Source organism: Oncorhynchus keta, chromosome 15 (genome assembly GCF_023373465.1).
Source record: "Oncorhynchus keta strain PuntledgeMale-10-30-2019 chromosome 15, Oket_V2, whole genome shotgun sequence".
Lineage (NCBI taxonomy): Eukaryota > Metazoa > Chordata > Actinopteri > Salmoniformes > Salmonidae > Oncorhynchus > Oncorhynchus keta.
Window position 1 is genome coordinate 24288495 of NC_068435.1, and position 20731 is coordinate 24309225.

The window sequence follows — 20731 nt, forward strand, 5'->3', positions numbered from 1 at the left end:
TCAGTGTTTATTACGGTTTATTCAACATCAAGTGTAAAGTACAGTATAATATCACACAGAACAAGATTACACAAAATCTGTATGGAATATTTATTGAGAACTGCTACATCTAACAACAACTCTCTTCGCAGAAAGTGTTAAGTTAGGTACCTATGATATGGATAAATATGTATTATGTGATATGATGTTATAATACTGTAGTCTTCCATAACCACATCTACGAAATTAGAGATTGCCCAAATATATTATTCTATACAAGTTAGTTGTCTTTACAGATTAGTTATTGTGTTGGAATCCTAAAAGCTACAATATTAAAACAGTTTTTATATTTGTCTAAGAAGAGATTACCTTCATTGCTCCCTAATAGGAAAACAAAATGGAAATATATCATGTCCAGGGGTGAAGTTCATCTGGTGTTGTTTCATTGTGAGCCAGCCTTGGCCCTGTTCACACATAACGATCCATCGTTCATAACAGTCCTGCTTCCAAGTATTTGGCTTTACTCTTGTTCTCCTCAGCGTTTGGATCACGGCAAGTGCATTCATCCTGATCACAGTTGGCACCAAACGGAATGACCTGTCAATCAGTCAAGTAACCAGGAGATTAGAAACAAACAAATCTCAAGAGGCAATACAATCACAAACATAGGTCATTTCCCCAACTTAACTAATACATACACAATGTAATTGCATACATTTAACAATGCAATAAACTTCAAACTATGCCCATAAGAAGCCAGTTTGTCCTACCTATCCAATAGTTTGCATAGTATTATATGTGTGAGCTCGACACATGTTATATTTCTTCACAATTTTAAAGAGAAACAAATGTCTCCAGAGAGATAAATGAAGGGAGTGATGTCAAATGGTTCACCATGGACTCAACGGTGAGAAACCTTGAGTATCGGGGGAGGGAATATACCACAGAGGTGAACGGATGAACACATGTTAAGAATCAACAACAGGGGTTGCCAGGTCTTGTCTAGGAAGCAAGCCATCACCACAGGTTGCAAAATAAACCCAGATGCCCTGCCTAGCACTCTGTTGCAAGAAATGTAAACATGAGAGGCGAGCTAAATGCTGAGGCTAGCCTAGCATTGATTTCACTGATGTTTAATGGAGGTAATAGTTTTATTGAAGATTTAGCAACTGTTCCAGAAGGTTAAGAAGAGAAACAGATCAGAGACTGCTCTCTCCCATTAAATGTGTGTTTGTTTGGCAACAAAGTGTTTCCTAAGCCCTACGTTGGTTCATTGATAGAGGCAGTGGTGAGCCAAATGATACAGTGCACTATGTAGGGAATAGGCTGTCATTTGGGACAAAACTATACTCTGCTGCTTTTGGTTTGTTCTAACAACCTCTGGACAACAGGGGCTGGATGTTTTTCCTGCTTGCGTCAAACAAAAGCCAAATCTTGGACTGTTTTGTATGTACTTCTGAGTAGTTGCTAACCAATGTTTATCATGACTTCACAAAACTGCTTTGAAAGTGGAATAAAATGTGTTTTAGATAACTAATTAATTGAATGAATAGATTGCACTGTACAAACATGTAGAGCACATCGAGGCTCATTACACGTCTCTCCTTCAACTGGAAGCGAGTGAACTGAATCATCTTCCTAGTCTACTATCCAAGTCTTCTGCTGCTAGCTTGGACCTTTGGACCGAAAATCAGACTCTAGAAATCAAAGTGGCCAATCGGGGAAGTGCCTTGAAGACCAGAAGCATTTCCATGGGCTGTATAAAACACCAGTGCTCCACAGTTCCGCTGGACCCACAGTGGCAGGATGCTGTCGCTTACGTTTTATTTCACTTTCTCAGAGCCTTATAGTTTAACTGGTGTTTTACAGTTGCAGAAGACCACGGACACTAAGCCTTCCCCTCATAAAATATTTTTTAGCTGCTGATGTATTTATGACAGGCACTCCGTTGCTGAGCTTACTCATTCAAGGGGGAACCGTGAATAGCTGTGCTACCGCCATGAGTCATAGCTACAGACATGATAGAGACTAATGACCTCCAGTTAGTTGGCTGCAGCACTCCCAGGAATGAATAGGCACCATGATTATACAGTAAGCAAAATAGCAGGTATGTGGGAGAAAAACATTCTCACCGCAGTAGACTGACTCTCACATGGAAGTGAGAGTCCCTGCCCATCTTCCGAAAACATCTGAAACCCTACCTCTTCAAACAGTATCTTAAATAATCCTCCTCACCAAAAAAAATAACTTAACCAGCACTTGCACTTGACCTCCCTCCCCTTCTAGCTCTGATTCTACTGACAGCTACGATATTGAAGAAATTATACTTTCTAGGCCTGTGATATGTGGTTGTCCCACCTAGTTATCTTAAGATAAATGCACTAACTGTAAGTCACTTTGGATAAGAACATCTGCATTGGTTAATTTACCTTTCTGGTTGAGAGTGTGGATGGACAGCAGTCCCCTCCATCATACTCGCAGTAGGCCCGGTTGTTGATGGTGTCACACCAACCATCTCCCCCAAAGGGCTGGAAAAAAGGAAATTCTTATTAAAGGTAGCATCCAAAAGATGACATCATCAAAAATGAGGCAACTTCCTACTTGCAGGCATCAACATCAACAGAATTCAACCAAACCCACAATGGGAAGTGCCAATAGTGGATACCATTGCCTTTTCATGCAATTAATTAACACCTAGTAAAGAGCTGATCCCTGACCTCTCAGAGCTGTGATTCAGTATTTTGCATGAGACAGGAATAGGGTACTGCGTTTAACCATTTTTTCAGTACTTTGGGGAGTTCTGTCTAACTCGGCAATGGCACGCAATTGTCAAATTTATGTTACATAAAAATCTTAAATGCGTCATAATGAAAGCCTTTAACGTTTTTTAACTTAACCTTAAAGTTGCTGTGCCAAAAATAAGAAAATAAGAGGTGACTGCCAAAGATACTGTTGGCTTTCCCCGGGCCGATGGAGTCATTTCAAACACTCCAGGTTGTACCTGAATCCACATCACAGTAGAATGGCAGCTGCTGGGGAGATTTCTGCAGAGTTTCTCCTCTGCTCAAATCTAGCCCCCACTCCAAAATCATTTTCCTTGCCTTTCAAAGCTGCCAAGCCGTAAATAAATCTATTTAATTGTTTTGTTTTTTACTAAATAATTTGGCCAGTAATTAAAACAGACTCTTTGGCAAAATTTGTTGATACTCCCTTTGTAAGACAAATAGGCTTTTAAACTGGCTCATGGACCATATTGGTTTCAGGTGCATTTGTAATACAATACTGTGGTCTTCATACATTTCTACTATGGTGCCTAACATAAAGCTGTTGTTTTGCAACACTTACAGTTGAAGTCGGATGTTTACATACACCTTAGCCAAATACATTTGAACTCACAACAGCTTCACAATTGTCACAATTCCTGATATTTAATCCTAGTAAAAATTCCCTGTCTTAGGTCATCTCTAGGAGACAGAACGTGTCTCCTTCCTGAGCGGTATGATGGCTGCGTGGTCCCATGGTGTTTATACTTGTGTACTATTGTTTGTATAGATGAACATTGTACCTTCAGGCGTTTGGAAATTGCCCCCAAGGATGAACCAGACTTGTGGAGGTCTACATTTTTTTTCTGAGGTCTTGGCTGATTTATTTTAATTTTCCCATGATGTCAAGCAAAGAGGCACTGAGTTTGAAGGTAGGCCTCGAAATACATCAACAGGTACACCTCCAATTGACTCAAATTATGTCAATTAGCCTATCAGAAGCTTCTAAAGCCATGACATCATTTTCTGGAATTTTCCACGCTGTTTAAAGGCACAGTCAAATTAGTGTAAATAATCTGTCTGTAAACAATTGTTGGAAAAATTACTTGTGTCATGCACAAAGTAGATGTCCTAACCGACTTGCCAAAACTATAGTTTGTTAACAAGAAATGTGTGGAGTGGTTGAAAAACAAGTTTTAATGACTCCAACCTAAGTGTATGTTAACTTCCGACTTTAACTGTATGTTACATAATGTAACAACTTCTAAACATGAGAAAGTAGTATATTGCTTCTGGTTGTAATGTATCTTTAACATGACCCCTTAACATTGGTTAAATAAGTACAATCAGAAGTTAGACTATTTAAATCTGAAAAGTCTTTAGTCTTTAATGATCTAACGTCAGTACTTGACACCTTTCATTATAAAGCAAGACAATAAAAATACTGTAACATCAACAGTATGAACACCCATGCTTTCCCTAAAAAAAAATCAAAGTTGACACTCTTGACTCGTCCAAATGCCCATTTCTATCAACAATTTCCCCACACCTTTCTTATCACCCATATGTTCTCCATAACGTAAGAAAGAGGCATGACTTTTCCACTTGTGAGTCATCGTATTTTTTATTTGATAAAGGTACCATTAATGTAATTTTAAAGGTGATAAGGGGTCATAGACAAGACTGATGGATCAGACTTCCACGGAGTGCTCCAGGAATCTGGGAAATAAGGCAGAGAGAGACCTCCCGACTTCTAACGGCCTTGTGTAAACTGTCAGTAAATTTAATAGTACCGCCTCTTAGAACATACTTGGAACTCTGATGTCGGCTGGATTATGGTGTCAGTGTAATGTACCAAGTTTAAAGGTGTTTATGATGCCGTGTCTGCACCAGCAGACTTTGGAGGGGAGGCCGACTTTTGCCCAGAACCTTGGTGTTTTCTTTTTGAAAAATCCATTGTTCTAGTACACTGTATTTTCCTACAGTTGACTAGATGCCATACAGTGTGCTATCTGAGGGACAACTCATCCCTTTGATAGCTTGATGAGCTGTTTGAGTTACAACAGCGAATAAATATATCCACTATCGGATATCCAACCTGTCTGTTTACTCATTTTCCAGGCTTCAATCGAAGAGGGGTTCTTAGGGATTCTAGTCCATTGCATTTTTTAAACTTGCGTCATCCAAATTGGTATTTAAAGAATCCAGAATTTACTTTAAATGAACCCCTTTGTTATTGTTATTCACACAAACATATTTCTCAAGAAACATAAACACAACACAACTGTTTCCATTAAGACAAAAACGTTTTGAAGAAACATAAATTAACACAATGCAACTGTTTCCAGGATGACTCGGTAATTCAACAATACCAAAATAAATGTGGACTAAGTTTATCATTAGCGACACCCAAGGGTGGCGATTCCTCATAAACATTATCTCTTCATGCCATGAAAACAATCTTACAACTTAAAAGCCACACGTGGTTATAGATTAAACCTAAACATCCTGTTGGAGTGAAGGAAGGGGTTACGCTTAGAGAGAGAGCCGACGGACTTAGTTTAATGCTAAGTGAAAGATACAACAAACTAAATAAACTCCATAGCAACACCTTTTAATGTTTTGGTAAAGAAAATGGGATAACTAGTCAGTTGCACAACTAAATGCATTCAACAGAAATGTGTCTTCAGTCTTCCCTATGAATCAGAGAGGTGCCTGCCTTAATCGACGTCCATGGCGCCCGGGGAGCAGTTGTTGTTGGGGGTTAACTGCCTTGCTCAAGGGCCCACATTACCGTTTCCTGATTGGGACTTCCTCAGAGCTCGCTCACTAATTATGTTCTCCTCTAAATTCCTTCTCAAATGTAAAGTCATGTTTAGCGGTTCAAAAAAAACCTGGAACATTAATGTGTGTCTGGCAAATGTTAAACTTCAAGGTACAGTTACCGCTCAAGGTATTGTAAAATTGGACTATTTAAAGACATGTTCTTGAACTTTGGTGACTACTAAATATTTTTTAAACCTCCTGCTTTGGGCTGGATGTGTGAATGTGTAGTTCATACTTATGTAATGAGCAGAGTTACTATTTTACCTCAATTAGCCACAAAATCACTTGTTTGAAACTGACTGTTTATCTTGAAGCTATGCTGTGCCATTTTCCCTACATTTCCCCCCACATTTCCCCCCTATAGCAATTTGAGTTCTACCAGTGAGCTTCATCCCCTCGCCATATGAATGACAGTTAGCAAGTGGCACATCATACACCCACAGCAGAGCGAGAGAGAGCAATGATTGTACAGTATGTGCAGATATGTGGACCATGCCTTTGGAAAGTATTCAGATCTCTTGACTTTTTCCACATTTTGCGACGTTATAGTCTTATTCTAAAATCGGAGCGGCAGATAGTCTAGTGGTTAGAGCGTTGATCGAATCCCTGAGCTGATAAAGTTTAAATCTGTCGTTCTGCCCCTGAACAAGGCAGTTAACCCACTGTTCCTAGGCCGTCATTGAAAATAAGATTTTGTTCTTAACTGACTTGCCTAGTTAATGGATAAAATCCTCCCCATAAAAAAACTGTTTTTTAGATATTTTGACAGTGCATGTCAGAGCAAAAACCAAGTCATGAGGTCGAATGAATTGTCCGTAAAGCTCCCAGACAAGATTGTGCCGAGGCACAGATCTGGGGAAGGGTAACATAGAACTTCTGCAGCATTGAAGGTCCCCAAGAACACAGTGGTCGCCATAATTTTAAATGGAAAACGTTTAGAACCACCACTCTTCACTTCCTAGAGCCGGCTGCCCAGTCAAACATAGCAAAGAAACCAAGATTCAATACTTTGGCCTGAATGCCAAGCGTCACGTCTGGAGGAAACCTGGTACCATCCCTACGGGGAAGCATGGTGGTGGCAGCATCATGCTGTGGGGATGTTTTTCAGCGGCAGGGACTGTGGGAGACTAGTCAGGGTCGAGGCAAAGATGGCCGGTGAAAAGTACAGAGAGATCCTTAATGAAAACCTGCTCCAGGACCTCAGACTGGGGGCGAACGTTCACCACCGCACAGGAAAATGACCCTAACACAGAGCCAAGACAAGGCAAGAGTGACTTTGGGACAAGTCTCAATGTCCTTGAGTGGCCCAGCCAGAGCCCGGACTAATATCTCTGGAGAGACCTGAAAATAGCTTTGCAGCTACGCTCCCCATCCAACCTAACAGAGCTTGAGAGGATCTGCAGAGAAGAATGGTAGAAACTCCCCAAATACAGGTGTGCCAAGTTTGTAGCGTCGTACCCAAAAAGACTCAGGGCTGTAATTGCTGCCAAAGGTGCTTCAACAAACTACTGAGTAAAAAAGTACTGAGTAAAAAACTAAATACTGAGTAAATACTTATGTAAATGAAATATTTCCGCTTTTTTATTTCTATACATTTTAAACATTTGTAAAAAATAGTTTTTGCTTTGTTATTATGGGGTATTGTGTGTAGATTTATGAGTCAAAAAAACTATTGAATACATTTTAGAATAAGGCTGTAACCTAACAGAACGTGGAAAAAGTCAAGGGGTCTGAATACTTTCCAAAGGCACTGTATGTGCCGTAGTATGCAATTTTCGGGTATTTCAGAACTACTGTCTAAAAAGTATACAAAAGTATAAATATATGATGTTATTTATAACAAGTATTACTCCCACTGCAAGTTCAACTTGTGAACGAGAGAAGAGTTTATACTGGCTGTCTAAATGTGGAGTACATGGGGTATGCTAAATCGTTTGTTTTTGAAGGGCTGATTGGCTAGTCTCGACACACCCTCATTACATTATTCAGTTGTCTCTCTGCTCTCTACTGTCCATTCAGCCTAGTTAGCAACTTCCTTCAAACTGCACGTAAAGACATAAAAATGGTTTCCACAAGCACTGAAGTATTCCTTTAACTGACCTCATCATCCTATTTTGAAAATGAGCATCTGGATGAGATCTGTCAGGGAGCATTTGTAACACATGTGGAGTGGTATAATTTACAATGTTGTCATGGAGTATCTGGTTATAAGCAACTGAAGATTGAAGGAAAGAATTGTTGGCAGGTAGATTAAATATTTTAATACCATGAGACATGAACAGTTAATATGTTCCATAGATAGTTCCAGTTTACACTAAAGTCTGGTGGATTCCGAATAAAAAGGTTCTGGATAATAATAGTGTACTATGACAGCTAATAAATTAATGGGCAAATATATCAAAATAAGCCTGCCTTTGAATTTGATCCCTGAAAATAGACAAAATCTAAGGAAACGATGAAAGAGAAATGGAACACCGTCAGCCTCAGAAATTATGCTTTGTCGCCAGTGATCAGTATTTCAACAAATAAAGCCTGAACAAGGTAGAGCGAGAGAGGTTCATAGTTTGCAGTGAACCGTGCCATAGTTGGTGCACACTTGAGGCCCATTTCATTCCCCTGTAGGTGAAGGAACTGCACTAAGGTTAATTTACTGTTTTTACTTTCAATGACTGTGATATGTGCTTGTCTTACCTACCTTAGTTGAATTCATTCTGTAAGTCACTCTGGATAAGTGTGTGCTAAGTGACCTAAATGTAAATCTGATGAGTTAACCGTGTTCAAACCCACAAGCTGTTCCTCTCGTGGACAATGGATTTTGACGTAAAACCACACCTTCCCTTAGAATACAGCATAAACATTCTCAGTGGACCCACAATGTCGTTTGCTTTATCTGCAATTAATTTAATGTGGGTCTTGGTGGTAATATTCTTGGTTGAGGTAGGAGTATGTACAGTATGATAAAATGAAGGGTGTATGGTTTTGGTTTTATTTACTTTTTAAAGTAAAACATGTAATCATTTTTCTGCAATAAATGTAGAGCAAGTCTGTTCAAGCTTAGGCTGCTTTAAAGAAAACACAATTGTTTTGATGTTAGGGGTGATTATGATCAGGTAAGAAAATACTTTTTCAAAGCATGTATTGCTCGGGTCTCCATTTTGAAGACTAACACAATAGAGAGATAAAAACAGACTGTAGCGATAGAACAGAGCAGAGGAGATTGGCAAAATATATTATATGTGCTACCTGTCCCAGACCTGCTGTTTTCAACTCTCTAGAGACAGCAGGAGCGGTAGATACTCTCAATGATCGGCTATGAAAAGCCAACTGACATTTACTTCTAAGGTGCTGACCTGTTGCACCCTCGACAAGTGCTGTGATTATTATTATTTGACCATGCTGGTCATTTATGAACATTTGAACATCTTGGCCATGTTCTGTTATAATCTCCACCCGGCACAGCAAGAAGAGGACTGGCCACCCCTCATAGCCTGGTTCCTCTCTAGGTTTCTTCCTAGGTTTTGGGCCTTTCTAGTGAGATTTTCCTAGCCACCGTGCTTCTACACCTGCATTGCTTGCTGTTTGGGGTTTTAGGCTGGGTTTCTGTACAGCACTTTGAGATATCAACTGGGTTATATAAATACATTTGATTTGATTTGACATGTCTCATCTTTAATCATGTTGGTACAGTATAATACTGCAAAATTGCAGACGGGAAGCCCGGGTGTATTTATGTTGTTGTTGACATTTTAAAATACATTTCCTGCAATTCTACACAGTTTGACCTGACTTATTATGCCTCTCTTGAGGGGTATATGGATGGGTTTGAAAACACAGTACAAGTGGAAGGATAAGTGGAAGGCCCCCCAATCCCCCCCAAAAATGTAAATAAAAGATTTGCAGGTTTGTAACACATTTAGCCGTTTTAACGCTAATTTCTTGCTACTCTACACATTTTGTAATGAGGAAGAGAGAAAATGGTGGGTTTTTTAGATATATTTAATAGAAATCTGGAAACACTGGACAGTTACTTTACAAGTCAACTTTGGGCAAAAATAACGGCTTTAAACTGTATAAATGATCAATGCACTATAATAGCAGGTCATTTAATGCTTAAAAAAATTGATAATATTGACAAGATATTTGGCTACAGGAGTGCCATTTCTTACCTATCTCTACAGCTTCCATCCAAAATGACATCAACACATACTGGAGGAGTTCCTGGCTAGCTACAAGTGGCTAGCTTAGCTGATGAACTAGCTACATCAGTCACGGCGCGCATGACCAGAAAGACACATCGATGAACCATCAAACGGAGTTGGACCGTTGTTCATGCCCAAAGTCGATTGTTAAAGCAAATTTCCTGCAATTCTACACATTTTGCCATTGATTATGATGTGCTATATACTATCTGACGTGTTCTGGCTGGGGTACCTCAACCAAAACATTTTTATTTGTTTATTTTAACCTGGGTAGGGGGCAGTATTTTCATGTCCGGATGAAAAGCGTGCCCAAAGTAAACGGCCTGTTACTCAGGCCCAGAAGCTATGCATATAGGATATGCAAATAACTGGTAGATTTGGATAGAAAATACTTTAAAGTTTATAAAACTGTTAAAATTATGTCTGTGAGTATAACAGAACTGATTTGACAGGCAAAACCCTGAGGACAAACCATCCCAAAAAAAACAAATGTTCAGCCTACCACTGTTTTCAATGGCTGTCACTTTTATTATAAGGCGAAATCCTCCCAGATTGCAGTTCCTAGGGCTTCCACTAGATGTCAACAGTCTTTAGAAAGAGTTTCACGCTGGTTTTTGGAAAAATAAGACAGACATTGTAGTTTTTCTAGGTGGCTCCCATTTTGGATGTAGTGTTTCCAAGCACGTGGAAGAGAGCGCGTTCTTTGGTATTTTTCTCCGGTAAAGACGATAACGATTCTCCGTCTTAAATATTATCATTTATTTACGTATTAGGGTACCTAAGGTTTGATTATAAACGTTGTTTGACTTGTTTGTAAAAGTTTATCAGTAACATTTGGGATTAATTTTGTATGCATTTTGATGGAGGGAAACTGGGTGGATTATGGACTGAAGCGCGCCAGCTAAACTGAGTTTTTATGGATATAAAGAAGGACATTATCGAACAAAAGGACCATTTGTGATGTATCTGGGACCTTTTGGAGTGCCAACAGAAGAAGATCAAAGGTAAGGCATTTATTATATCGCTATTTCTGACTTTCGTGGCGCACCTGCCTGGTTGAAATATGTTTTTCATGCTTTTGTATGCGGGGCGCTGTCCTCGGATAATCGCATGGTGTGCTTTCGCCGTAAAGCCCTTTTGAAATCTGACACAGCGGCTGGATTAACAAGAAGTTAAACTTAATTTTGATGTATAACACTTGTGTTTTTATGAAAGTGAAATATTTATAATTCTGCAATTTCACCGGATGTTGGCCAGGTGGGATGGTAGCAGACATAATAAGTTACAGAAATGATTAGGGGGGGCACATGTCCCCCCATCCCTGGTGTCAATTTTGCCTATGATAGAACACTCACCTCACATGACTGGATACATTGTATGAGTTTGGGGTCAGGATGCCATCTCATCATTCCTGTGCAGACGATGTCCTGTAATGTAACATTGATTGAGACGTTGTAATTAGTCATCAGTATCAACATCAAGCTCTATAGATCTAAACCGATTTCAGTTAAACTAGGCTTACAGGAAATATATGTCTGTATATGTATATATGTATGTCTGTACACAGGACTTTTTGGTGATACAAAATGTCAATGACTACACTTGATAAAGATCTCTAACTTTAAATCCAGCTCCAACTTTACACTACCTCCCACCAAACCAAAAACATTTAGTCAACAAGACCATATTTGGTGTTATGAAGTGATCTAGCCAAAATGGCACTGTCATCTTGAGTTCTCATAATGGTCTGTGGCATTTTCTTTCTACCTTAATTGGAACGACAGCGTACTAATCATATTGATTGACTGACAAAGACTGTAGGAGTAACAGGATACTCCTTTGTGTCCCAAAAGTTGTCTGGTTAAGGGATACAGTCATAATGCCTTGGATCAAGATGACGTGCCAGTAATACAGCTCAAGTTATCAAAATCAGTTCCAAACTTTTTGGAAGGCAGTTAGGTCTGCTGGCTCAGTGAAGGGCCACCCAAAGGAGCAGGGGTACTCAACTCTTACCCTGTGAGGTCCGGAGCCTGCTGGTTTTCTGTTCTACCTGATAATTAATTGTACACACCTGGTGTCCCAGGTCTAAATCAGCCCCAGCCCCTGATTTAGAACAATGAAAAAATGCAGCAGAACAGCTTCGAGGTCCAGAGTTGAGTTTGAGGGCAATACAGGGTCAAATGATAGGGATGTTTACCCTAGCGTTCATGTCAAAGCGAACCTTTGAGATGATATTGGGCAGGTTGCCCTTCTTAAGAAAACAACAGTATATTTCACTCTGACACATCATTGAAATTCCTAGACATTCCGCCATGATGATTGCGTGTTCCAGAGATTCTTGATGAAAGGCGCCTATTTATAATAGTATAACCCCTGATGTCACATATCACTTTTTTTGGTCCATCCGATTCTTTATACCATCATAACTTGCCATCTGTATGTCAATCTTGCAGAAATCACAATAAACATTTGATCATTACAGATTTCACAGTAAGGCTAACAGTGCCCTAACTTAGCAGGAAAGAAGCAGGAAGCTTGCAATTGGTTCTTTATATTGAATAATATTAATACACAGAGTAAAATAAGCTGCAAATGTAGCTTTTTTGCAGGAAAAGCTCGATTTGAAGTATAGATAACCACATGTTTTAGTCATTTACTCATTCAAATGAATCATTTGAGCAAGCCTCAGACCTGTTTGTGAAGCTCTAAGGATACACAAGGGGGATATCAGCCAATGCTAATAACATTCAGTAAATAACGAAGCATCTCAACGTTTGCATCAGTCAAACACCTTACCTGAACCTTGCCTGGCAGCATCCAGTGCTTGACGTTGTCTGCTGTGGTACCATTGGCTAAAACCACTGGGTCATGCAGGGCTGCACTGCATGTTGGGTAGCAAACTGCACCTGCAGTGACACAAAGTAAGCTTTCCTTCTACCCTGATTTGCATCTGTTGAATTTATTCATGTGCAAATAAAAAAAGTTGAGACTAGTCATCTGTGGTTCAACAGCTTGGCAGTTCGGCTTGCAAAGTGTTTTACCACCTGCTACCTGCTATGGCTATGTTATATTTTCCAATGCCTTCTGGGATGCTACAGAACGCTCCACAATTCATAATATCTAAACAATTAAGAATACTCATGTCTGGGTAAAAATATACATGTATATATATATTTTTAAGATATAGTATTACATAATCATGAGGTGTTAAAACACGTTCTGTTACATCGTAGAAGCTTCATGACCAAACAAATACCAACAGAATGGATGCAATGCATTGTCTTTAAAATAATACTGACAGTCTATTGATTACTACAGTACAAAACACTGCTGTGCATTACTACATTAAGTGTAATGAGGAGTGTCCTCAAGCTGGAGAAGTTAAGAAGGAGACTTACCAACATTGAAACTCTCGTCACAGGCAAACTGAACCTGATTGACATCAGCCGGAGGTGGGCAGGCTCCAGCTAACCTTGTACACATGGTGAACTCCTCTGTCCACCTGCCATCTTTAGTGCAGCGAATCGTGTGCTGTCAGAAGAGATAAAAACTGAATGAATAAGATAATACTTTATTGATGGGATGGGATGATGTTCAAGCTCAGAAAGTAGACCGAGATCGCATCTTTTGTTTACGTTTTCTGAGGCGTGGGGACACAGGAGGGTACAGAGGCTGTTGTAGTGCCTGCCATTGGTGCAGGTGTACATGCCCTCAAAGACAGCAGGCAGAGATGGACAGGGAACGGGTTCACAGCCCCCCTCCTCCCACTGGCCCCCCTCTACACACTCCACCTTCAGAAACCTCCTCCTAACACACACACAACACACATGCAGACACACATACGCACGCACGCACACACACACACACAAAATTCTGTTGTTTCAAATTTAATTTAAAACATCTCAAAAGTAATAATAAACAAGATAATTTAAAACCATTTTTATAGTGCTTTTAGCTTTTAACACGTTGCATTAATAAGGTGCTTAAGATTTTCACATATCTTAAAAGTGAGTTGAAAAACTCATAAAGAAGTCCAGGTGCAAAAATTATGTTCTCATATTAGTTTGTACATGCAGTTAGTCCTGTAGAACATGCTGAGCAGTCTTAGAAGGTCCAGCTAGATTCAAGAACATTGTCTTTGACAGCCAACATTGCCCAATAGTCAAGGGATAATGCTGACTCCAACAAAGGGCGGAAATAAACTGGCACCAGCGGTTTACTAATGGGAATCTCATTAGAAACACGTGAGTTACATCGATAATGAGGTGAAGTTACCCAATTAATTCAACTGGAAAACAATAATGAGGCAAGTAACCATTGGTATGGAATTTATTGGAGGTTTATGTTGCTATGCTTAGAAACCGTATACAGGTATGCAAGGTTGATGGATCTAAAAATACATTTAAATGTATGAATTGTGCTATTTAAACTCAGGATCCGTGGAGGAAATATGGGATGCATTCATTGTTCCTTGTTACATAAAATATAAGCTATTAACACTGTTCTATAACATGTTTATGGAGCAAAAGAAAAGTGATACATAACACATTACTCACTTTCTTGACTTTGTGTTTAGGCTGGACGTAACATAGTAACCTGGGTTACATTTGTAACGGCATACGGTACCCACATCATGTCCTGTACCATTGCACTGGGGTACTAGGAGCTTGGCGTTGGGTACTGTAGGAGGCTCTGGGCACTCTATCTTACAGTAGGCTTCAGGGAAGGACCATAGACCATCATCTAGGCACACCAACCTATCACTGTCCCCTGCAAAACAAATAAAGGCACACAATCAATTCAAACCTCACACAGAATTGTATATCATTTAATGATAATGATGAGTTGAGGTTTGTTATTTAAACTCTTAATGAATTTGACATCTGGAATCAGTCCCTTTGTTCATTTGCTAAGAGAGAAGGTGAGTTTGTGGAATATTAGTGATGTCAATATGATCTAATGTACAGTATGTATCCATACTTGCCAGTGCATAATGCTCAATTATCTAAGGCCCCCACACAAGGTTCTGTTGGTATATATATGTCATCATAATAATCTAAAAGTTGTGTTCATTTTATTGGTCTATAAAATGTAATGAATCTTTGACATGGTTTAAAGTTTTATAAGGTCTTTAAGCTCTGCTCTGGTGTTGCAATCATTAACTAAATCCAATACAGATGTGGGATCTTAATTTGACCTACCTTTAGTAAGATAACTTTCCTGCAGTGTAGGAAATGTAAAACTTGTAGTGTATTTGAGGTTTAAAAGGCTTCTGAATTTTATCATTTCTACTTTGAAATGTCACACTTGATTTTCCCTTATGACAAATGTATCACCCCCTACAAACATTTCCATTAATTATAATCCACATTTCCTGTTGCTGCAGGATTATCTCCTGCTGTAGCAAACTAGCTAAAATTCAAATCTTACACCTGTACAGCTGTATAAGGAGGAACGGCTGGGTATTTAGTAATGCATGTCAATGGGTAAATACAAATTAGGATCAACATGTTGGGTCAGTATCGGTAATCCATCAAACAATTCAGAAAGGGCTCACTGATTGACCATAGCTTAACAAAGTACTGTCAATAACAAGCTAGGTGTTGGTATACACTGAGTATACAAAACATGAAGAACACCTACTCTTTCCATGACAGACCGATCAGGTGAATTTAGGTTAAAGCTATGATCCCTTATTGAATGTCACTTGTTAAATCCACTTCAATCAGTGTCGATGAAGGGGAGGAGACCGGTTAAAGAAGGACATGGATTCTGTATGTGTGCCATTCAGAGGGTGCATGGGCAAGACAAAATATTTAAGTGCCTTTGAACGGGGTATGCCAAGCACACCGGTTTGTGTCAAGAACTGCAACGCTGCTGAGTTTTTCATGCTCAACAGTTTCCTGTGTGTATCAAGACTCAATACTAGGAAGGTGTTCCTAGTGTTTGGTATACTAAGTGTACATATTTTGGGAGTTGCCATGTGGAACCTAGAAGCCAGGAGTAAAACCCTGTAGTAGAACCTAGACGCCGGGAGTAAAACCCTGTTGTAGAACCTAGAAGACAGGGGTAAACCCTGTAATAGAACCTAGATGTCAGGAGTAAAACCCTGTTGTAGAACCTAGAGCCAGGAATAAAACCCTGTAGTAGAACCTAGACGCCGGGAGTAAAACCCTGTTGTAGAACCTAGAAGACAGGGGTAAACCCTGTAATAGAACCTAGATGTCAGGAGTAAAACCCTGTTGTAGAACCTAGAGCCAGGAATAAAACCCTGTAGTAGAACCTAGAAGACAGGGGTAAAACCCTGTTGTAGAACCTAGAAGACAGGGGTAAAACCCTGTTGTAGAACCTAGAAGACAGGGGTAAAACCCTGTTGTAGAACCTAGAAGACAGGGGTAAAACCCTGTTGTACAACCTAGAAGACAGGGGTAAAACCCTGTAGTAGAACCTAGAAGACAGGGGTAAAAGCCTGTAGTAGAACCTAGAAGACAGGGGTAAAACCCTGTTGTAGAACCTAGAAGACAGGGGTAAAACCCTGTTGCAGAACCTAGAAGACAGGGGTAAAACCCTGTAGTAGATCCTAGAAGACAGGGGTAAAACCCTGTAGTAGAACCTAGAAGACAGGGGTAAAACCCTGTTGTAGAACCTAGAAGACAGGAGTAAAACCCTGTTGTAGAACCTAGAAGCCAGAATAAAACCCTGTAGTAGAACCTAGACGCCAGGAGTAAAACCCTGTTGTAGAACCTAGAAGACAGGAGTAAAACCCTGTTGCAGAACCTAGAAGACAGGGGTAAAACCCTGTAGTAGAACCTAGAAGACAGGGGTAAAACCCTGTAGTAGAACCTAGAAGACAGGAGTAAAACCCTGTAGTAGAACCTAGAAGACAGGAGTAAAACCCTGTTGCAGAACCTAGAAGACAGGGGTAAAACCCTGTAGTAGAACCTAGAAGACAGGAGTAAAACCCTGTAGTAGAAGCTAGAAGACAGGGGTAAAACCCTGTTGCAGAACCTAGAAGACAGGGGTAAAACCCTGTAGTAGAACCTAGAAGACAGGGGTAAAACCCTGTAGTAGAACCTAGAAGACAGGAGTAAAACCCTGTAGTAGAACCTAGAAGACAGGGGTAAACCCCTGTTGCAGAACCTAGAAGACAGGGGTAAAACCCTGTAGTAGAAGCTAGAAGACGGGGGTAAAACCCTGTGGTAGAACCTAGAAGACAGGAGTAAAACCCTGTTATAGAACCTAGAAGACAGGAGTAAAACCCTGTTATAGAACCGAGAAGCCAGGAATAAAACCCTGTTATAGAACCTAGAAGACAGGGATAAAACCCTGTAGTAGAACCTAGAAGACAGGGGTAAAACCCTGTTATAGAACCTAGAAGACAGGGGTAAAACCCTGTAGTAGAAGCTAGAAGACAGGGATAAAACCCTGTAGTAGAAGCTAGAAGCCAGGGGTAAAACCCTGTAGTAGAACCTAGAAGACAGGAGTAAAACCCTGTTGTAGAACCTAGAAGACAGGAGTAAAACCCTGTTATAGAACCGAGAAGCCAGGAATAAAACCCTGTTATAGAACCTAGAAGACAGGGATAAAACCCTGTAGTAGAACCTAGAAGACAGGGGTAAAACCCTGTAGTAGAACCTAGAAGACAGGGGTAAAACCCTGTAGTAGAACCTAGAAGACAGGGATAAAACCCTGTAGTAGAACCTAGAAGACAGGGGTAAAACCCTGTTATAGAACCTAGAAGACAGGGATAAAACCCTGTAGTAGAACCTAGAAGACAGGGGTAAAACCCTGTAGTAGAACCTAGAAGACAGGGATAAAACCCTGTAGTAGAACCTAGAAGACAGGGGTAAAACCCTGTTATAGAACCTAGAAGACAGGGGTAAAACCCTGTAGTAGAACCTAGAAGACAGGGGTAAAACCCTGTAGTAGAACCTAGAAGACAGGGATAAAACCCTGTAGTAGAACCTAGAAGACAGGGGTAAAACCCTGTAGTAGAACCTAGAAGACAGGGATAAAACCCTGTAGTAGAAGCTAGAAGACAGGGGTAAAACCCTGTTATAGAACCTAGAAGACAGGGATAAAACCCTGTAGTAGAAGCTAGAAGCCAGGGGCCCTGAGGTAAATGAAATGGCAGGCGGGCACTAAGCCAGAATGTTCTTGCCAGCATGAGTCCCACTCGGCCCTGCTGGCGAGTCCAGAGATAGAAACCCTCTCTTGTTTGCCTTATTTCCTATCCCCACCTGTCATCAACCAGCTATGGCTGCATGCTACTTTCCTATTTACACAAAGCCTAGGGCCTCCGTCCACTGGACGTGGACCAAGACCAACTGTCAAGCTGTTCAGTTCAGTCCCAGGGCCGGCTGAACAGCCTCGCCTCACAACAACCTCACAACTCCTACGCCATGATGCCACATCAGGCTTGACTCCAAGCCACTCTGTGTACAACATGAGGTAATACACTCGTGGGAAAAAGGGTTCCAAAAGGGTTCTCGGCTGTCCCCATAGGAGCACCCTTTTTGGTTATAGGTAGAACCCTTTTTGGTTTTGGGTACAACCTTTTGGGTTCCATGTAGAACCCTCTGCGGAAAGAGTGCTACATTGAACTCAGAAGGGTTTTACCTGCAGCCAAAAAGGGTTATTGTTCTCCGATGGGGAGAGCCGAAGAACAATTTAAGGTTTAGACAGACTGAGACCCCTCAGGTAAAAAATAAAACAGCAATGACAGCCTCATGGTCAAGTTAATTTCTCTGAGAAAATGTTAGAATGTGCCATTCATGTTGTGTAAATGAATGAATGAATATCAATTTCCCACTTCATTAAAATAATAAATGGACCTATAATTATCTGAACCTATAAACTGTTATTAAAACAAAATGTGCATGTAAATTTGTATCATTATAATTTTACCGTTGACCATACATACCCTGAAGCATGGCGGGGGGGTTGCAGGTGAAAGAGCACTGCTTGCCAAATGTTGTTCCCCAGGGGCAGCTGAAGACAGCGAAGTAGATGTGAGACTGGTCAGGGTGCCCACAGTCAATTAGCTGACAGCTCACAACATGGTCCCATGCTCCATTTAGACACTGAAGCTCCGTTTCTTGCTTTCAATGGAAGATTAATACATTACCATTACACAGACATGATGGCATATGGCATGCTACTACAGTAATACAAATATACTGTATACTACTGCTGCTACTTGTAATAGTTCCTCTACGATCTATATTTCGACAGTCATTTAAGGCTAGTACTATTTCATGTTACTTTCAAATGCTCTCAAATTCAATGTTGATGTGTAGGGGGATAAAGTGGAGGGGTCTTATAATATACATTTTATATATGATTTCTATAATGCACAGTTTCTTAAAAATAGAGTGATTTCTGGAAGTTTTAGGGTTGTTCTTACCAGATGGGGTAAGACCCTAGTCTTATCCTAGTGTTGTGTTTACCTGATGGGGTAAGACCCTAGTCTAATCCTAGTGTTGTGCATACCTAATGGGGTAAGACCCTAATCTAATCCTAGTGTTGTGTTTACCTGATGGGGTAAGACTCTAGTATAATCCTAGTGTTGTGTGTACCTGATGGGGTAAGACCCTAGTCTAATCCTAGTGTTGTGTTTACCTGATGGGGTAAGACCCTAGTCTAATCCTAGTGTTGTGCGTACCTGATGGGGTAAAACCCTAATCTAATCCTAGAGTTGTGCGTACCTGATGGGGTAAGACCTAGTCGAATCCTAGAGTTATTCTTACCTGATGGGGTAAGACCCTAGTCTAATCCTAGAGTTATTCTTACCTGATGGGGTAAGACCCTAGTCTAATCCTAGTGTTGTGTTTACCTGATGGGGTAAGACCCTAGTCGAATCCTAGAGTTATTCTTACCTGATGGGGTAAGACCCTAGTCTAATCCTAGTGTTGTGTTTACCTGATGGGGTAAGACCCTAGTCTAATCCTAGAGTTATTCTTACCTGATGGGGTAAGACCCTAGTCTAATCCTAGTGTTGTGTTTACCTGATGGGGTAAGACCCTAGTCTAATCCTAGTGTTGTGTTTACCTGATGGGGTAAGACCCTAGTCTAATCCTAGTGTTGTGTTTACCTGATGGGGTAAGACCCTAGTCGAATCCTAGAGTTATTCTTACCTGATGGGGTAAGACCCCAGTCTAATCCTAGAGTTATTCTTACCTGATGGGGTAAGACCCTGTAGTCTAATCCTAGTGTTGTGTTTACCTGATGGGGTAAGACCCTAGTCGAATCCTAGAGTTATTCTTACCTGATGGGGTGAGACCCTAGTCTAATCCTAGTGTTGTGTTTACCTGATGGGGTAAGACCCAAGTCTAATCCTAGTGTTGTGTTTACCTGATGGGGTAAGACCCTAGTCTAATCCTAGTGTTGTGTTTACCTGATGGGGTAAGACCTAGTCGAATCCTAGAATTATTCTTACCTAATGGGGTAAAACCCTAATCTAATCCTAGTGTTGTGTTTACCTGATGGGGTAAGACTGTAGTCTAATCCTAATGTTGTGCGTACCTGATGTGGTAAGACCCTAGTCGAATCCTAGAGTTATTCTTACCTGATGGGGTAAGACCCTAGTCTAATCCTAGTGTTGTGTTTACCTGATGGGGTAAGACCCTAGTCTAATCCTAGTGTTGTGTTTACCTGATGGGGTAAGACCCTAGTCTAATCCTAGAGTTATTCTTACCTGATGGGGTAAGACCTAGTCTAATCCTAGTGTTGTGTTTACCTGATGGGGTAAGACCTAGTCGAATCTAGAGTTATTCTTACCTGATGGGGTAAGACCCTAGTCGAATCCTAGAGTTATTCTTACCTGATGGGGTAAGACCTAGTCTAATCCTAGAGTTATTCTTACCTGATGGGGTAAGACCCTAGTCTAATCCTAGTGTTGTGTTTACCTGATGGGGTAAGACCCTAGTCGAATCCTAGAGTTATTCTTACCTGATGGGGTAAGAC

The 20731-nt window shown here is 40.5% G+C and overlaps 1 protein-coding gene across 1 annotated transcript in view; it reads right to left on the bottom strand.

The window, feature by feature from the left end:
• The window catches only part of LOC118395206 (pappalysin-2), a 71173-nt gene continuing 50442 nt past the window's right edge, over positions 1-20731 (bottom strand). The window contains exons 16-23 of the mRNA XM_052463729.1: positions 18690-18867; positions 14323-14536; positions 13402-13573; positions 13165-13297; positions 12563-12672; positions 11122-11193; positions 2409-2507; positions 1-576 (exon numbers count right to left, since the gene is read on the bottom strand). Coding sequence (XP_052319689.1) covers positions 469-576; positions 2409-2507; positions 11122-11193; positions 12563-12672; positions 13165-13297; positions 13402-13573; positions 14323-14536; positions 18690-18867 — 1086 coding nt within the window. The 3' untranslated portion in view covers positions 1-468. The remainder of the gene's footprint in view (positions 577-2408; positions 2508-11121; positions 11194-12562; positions 12673-13164; positions 13298-13401; positions 13574-14322; positions 14537-18689; positions 18868-20731) is intronic.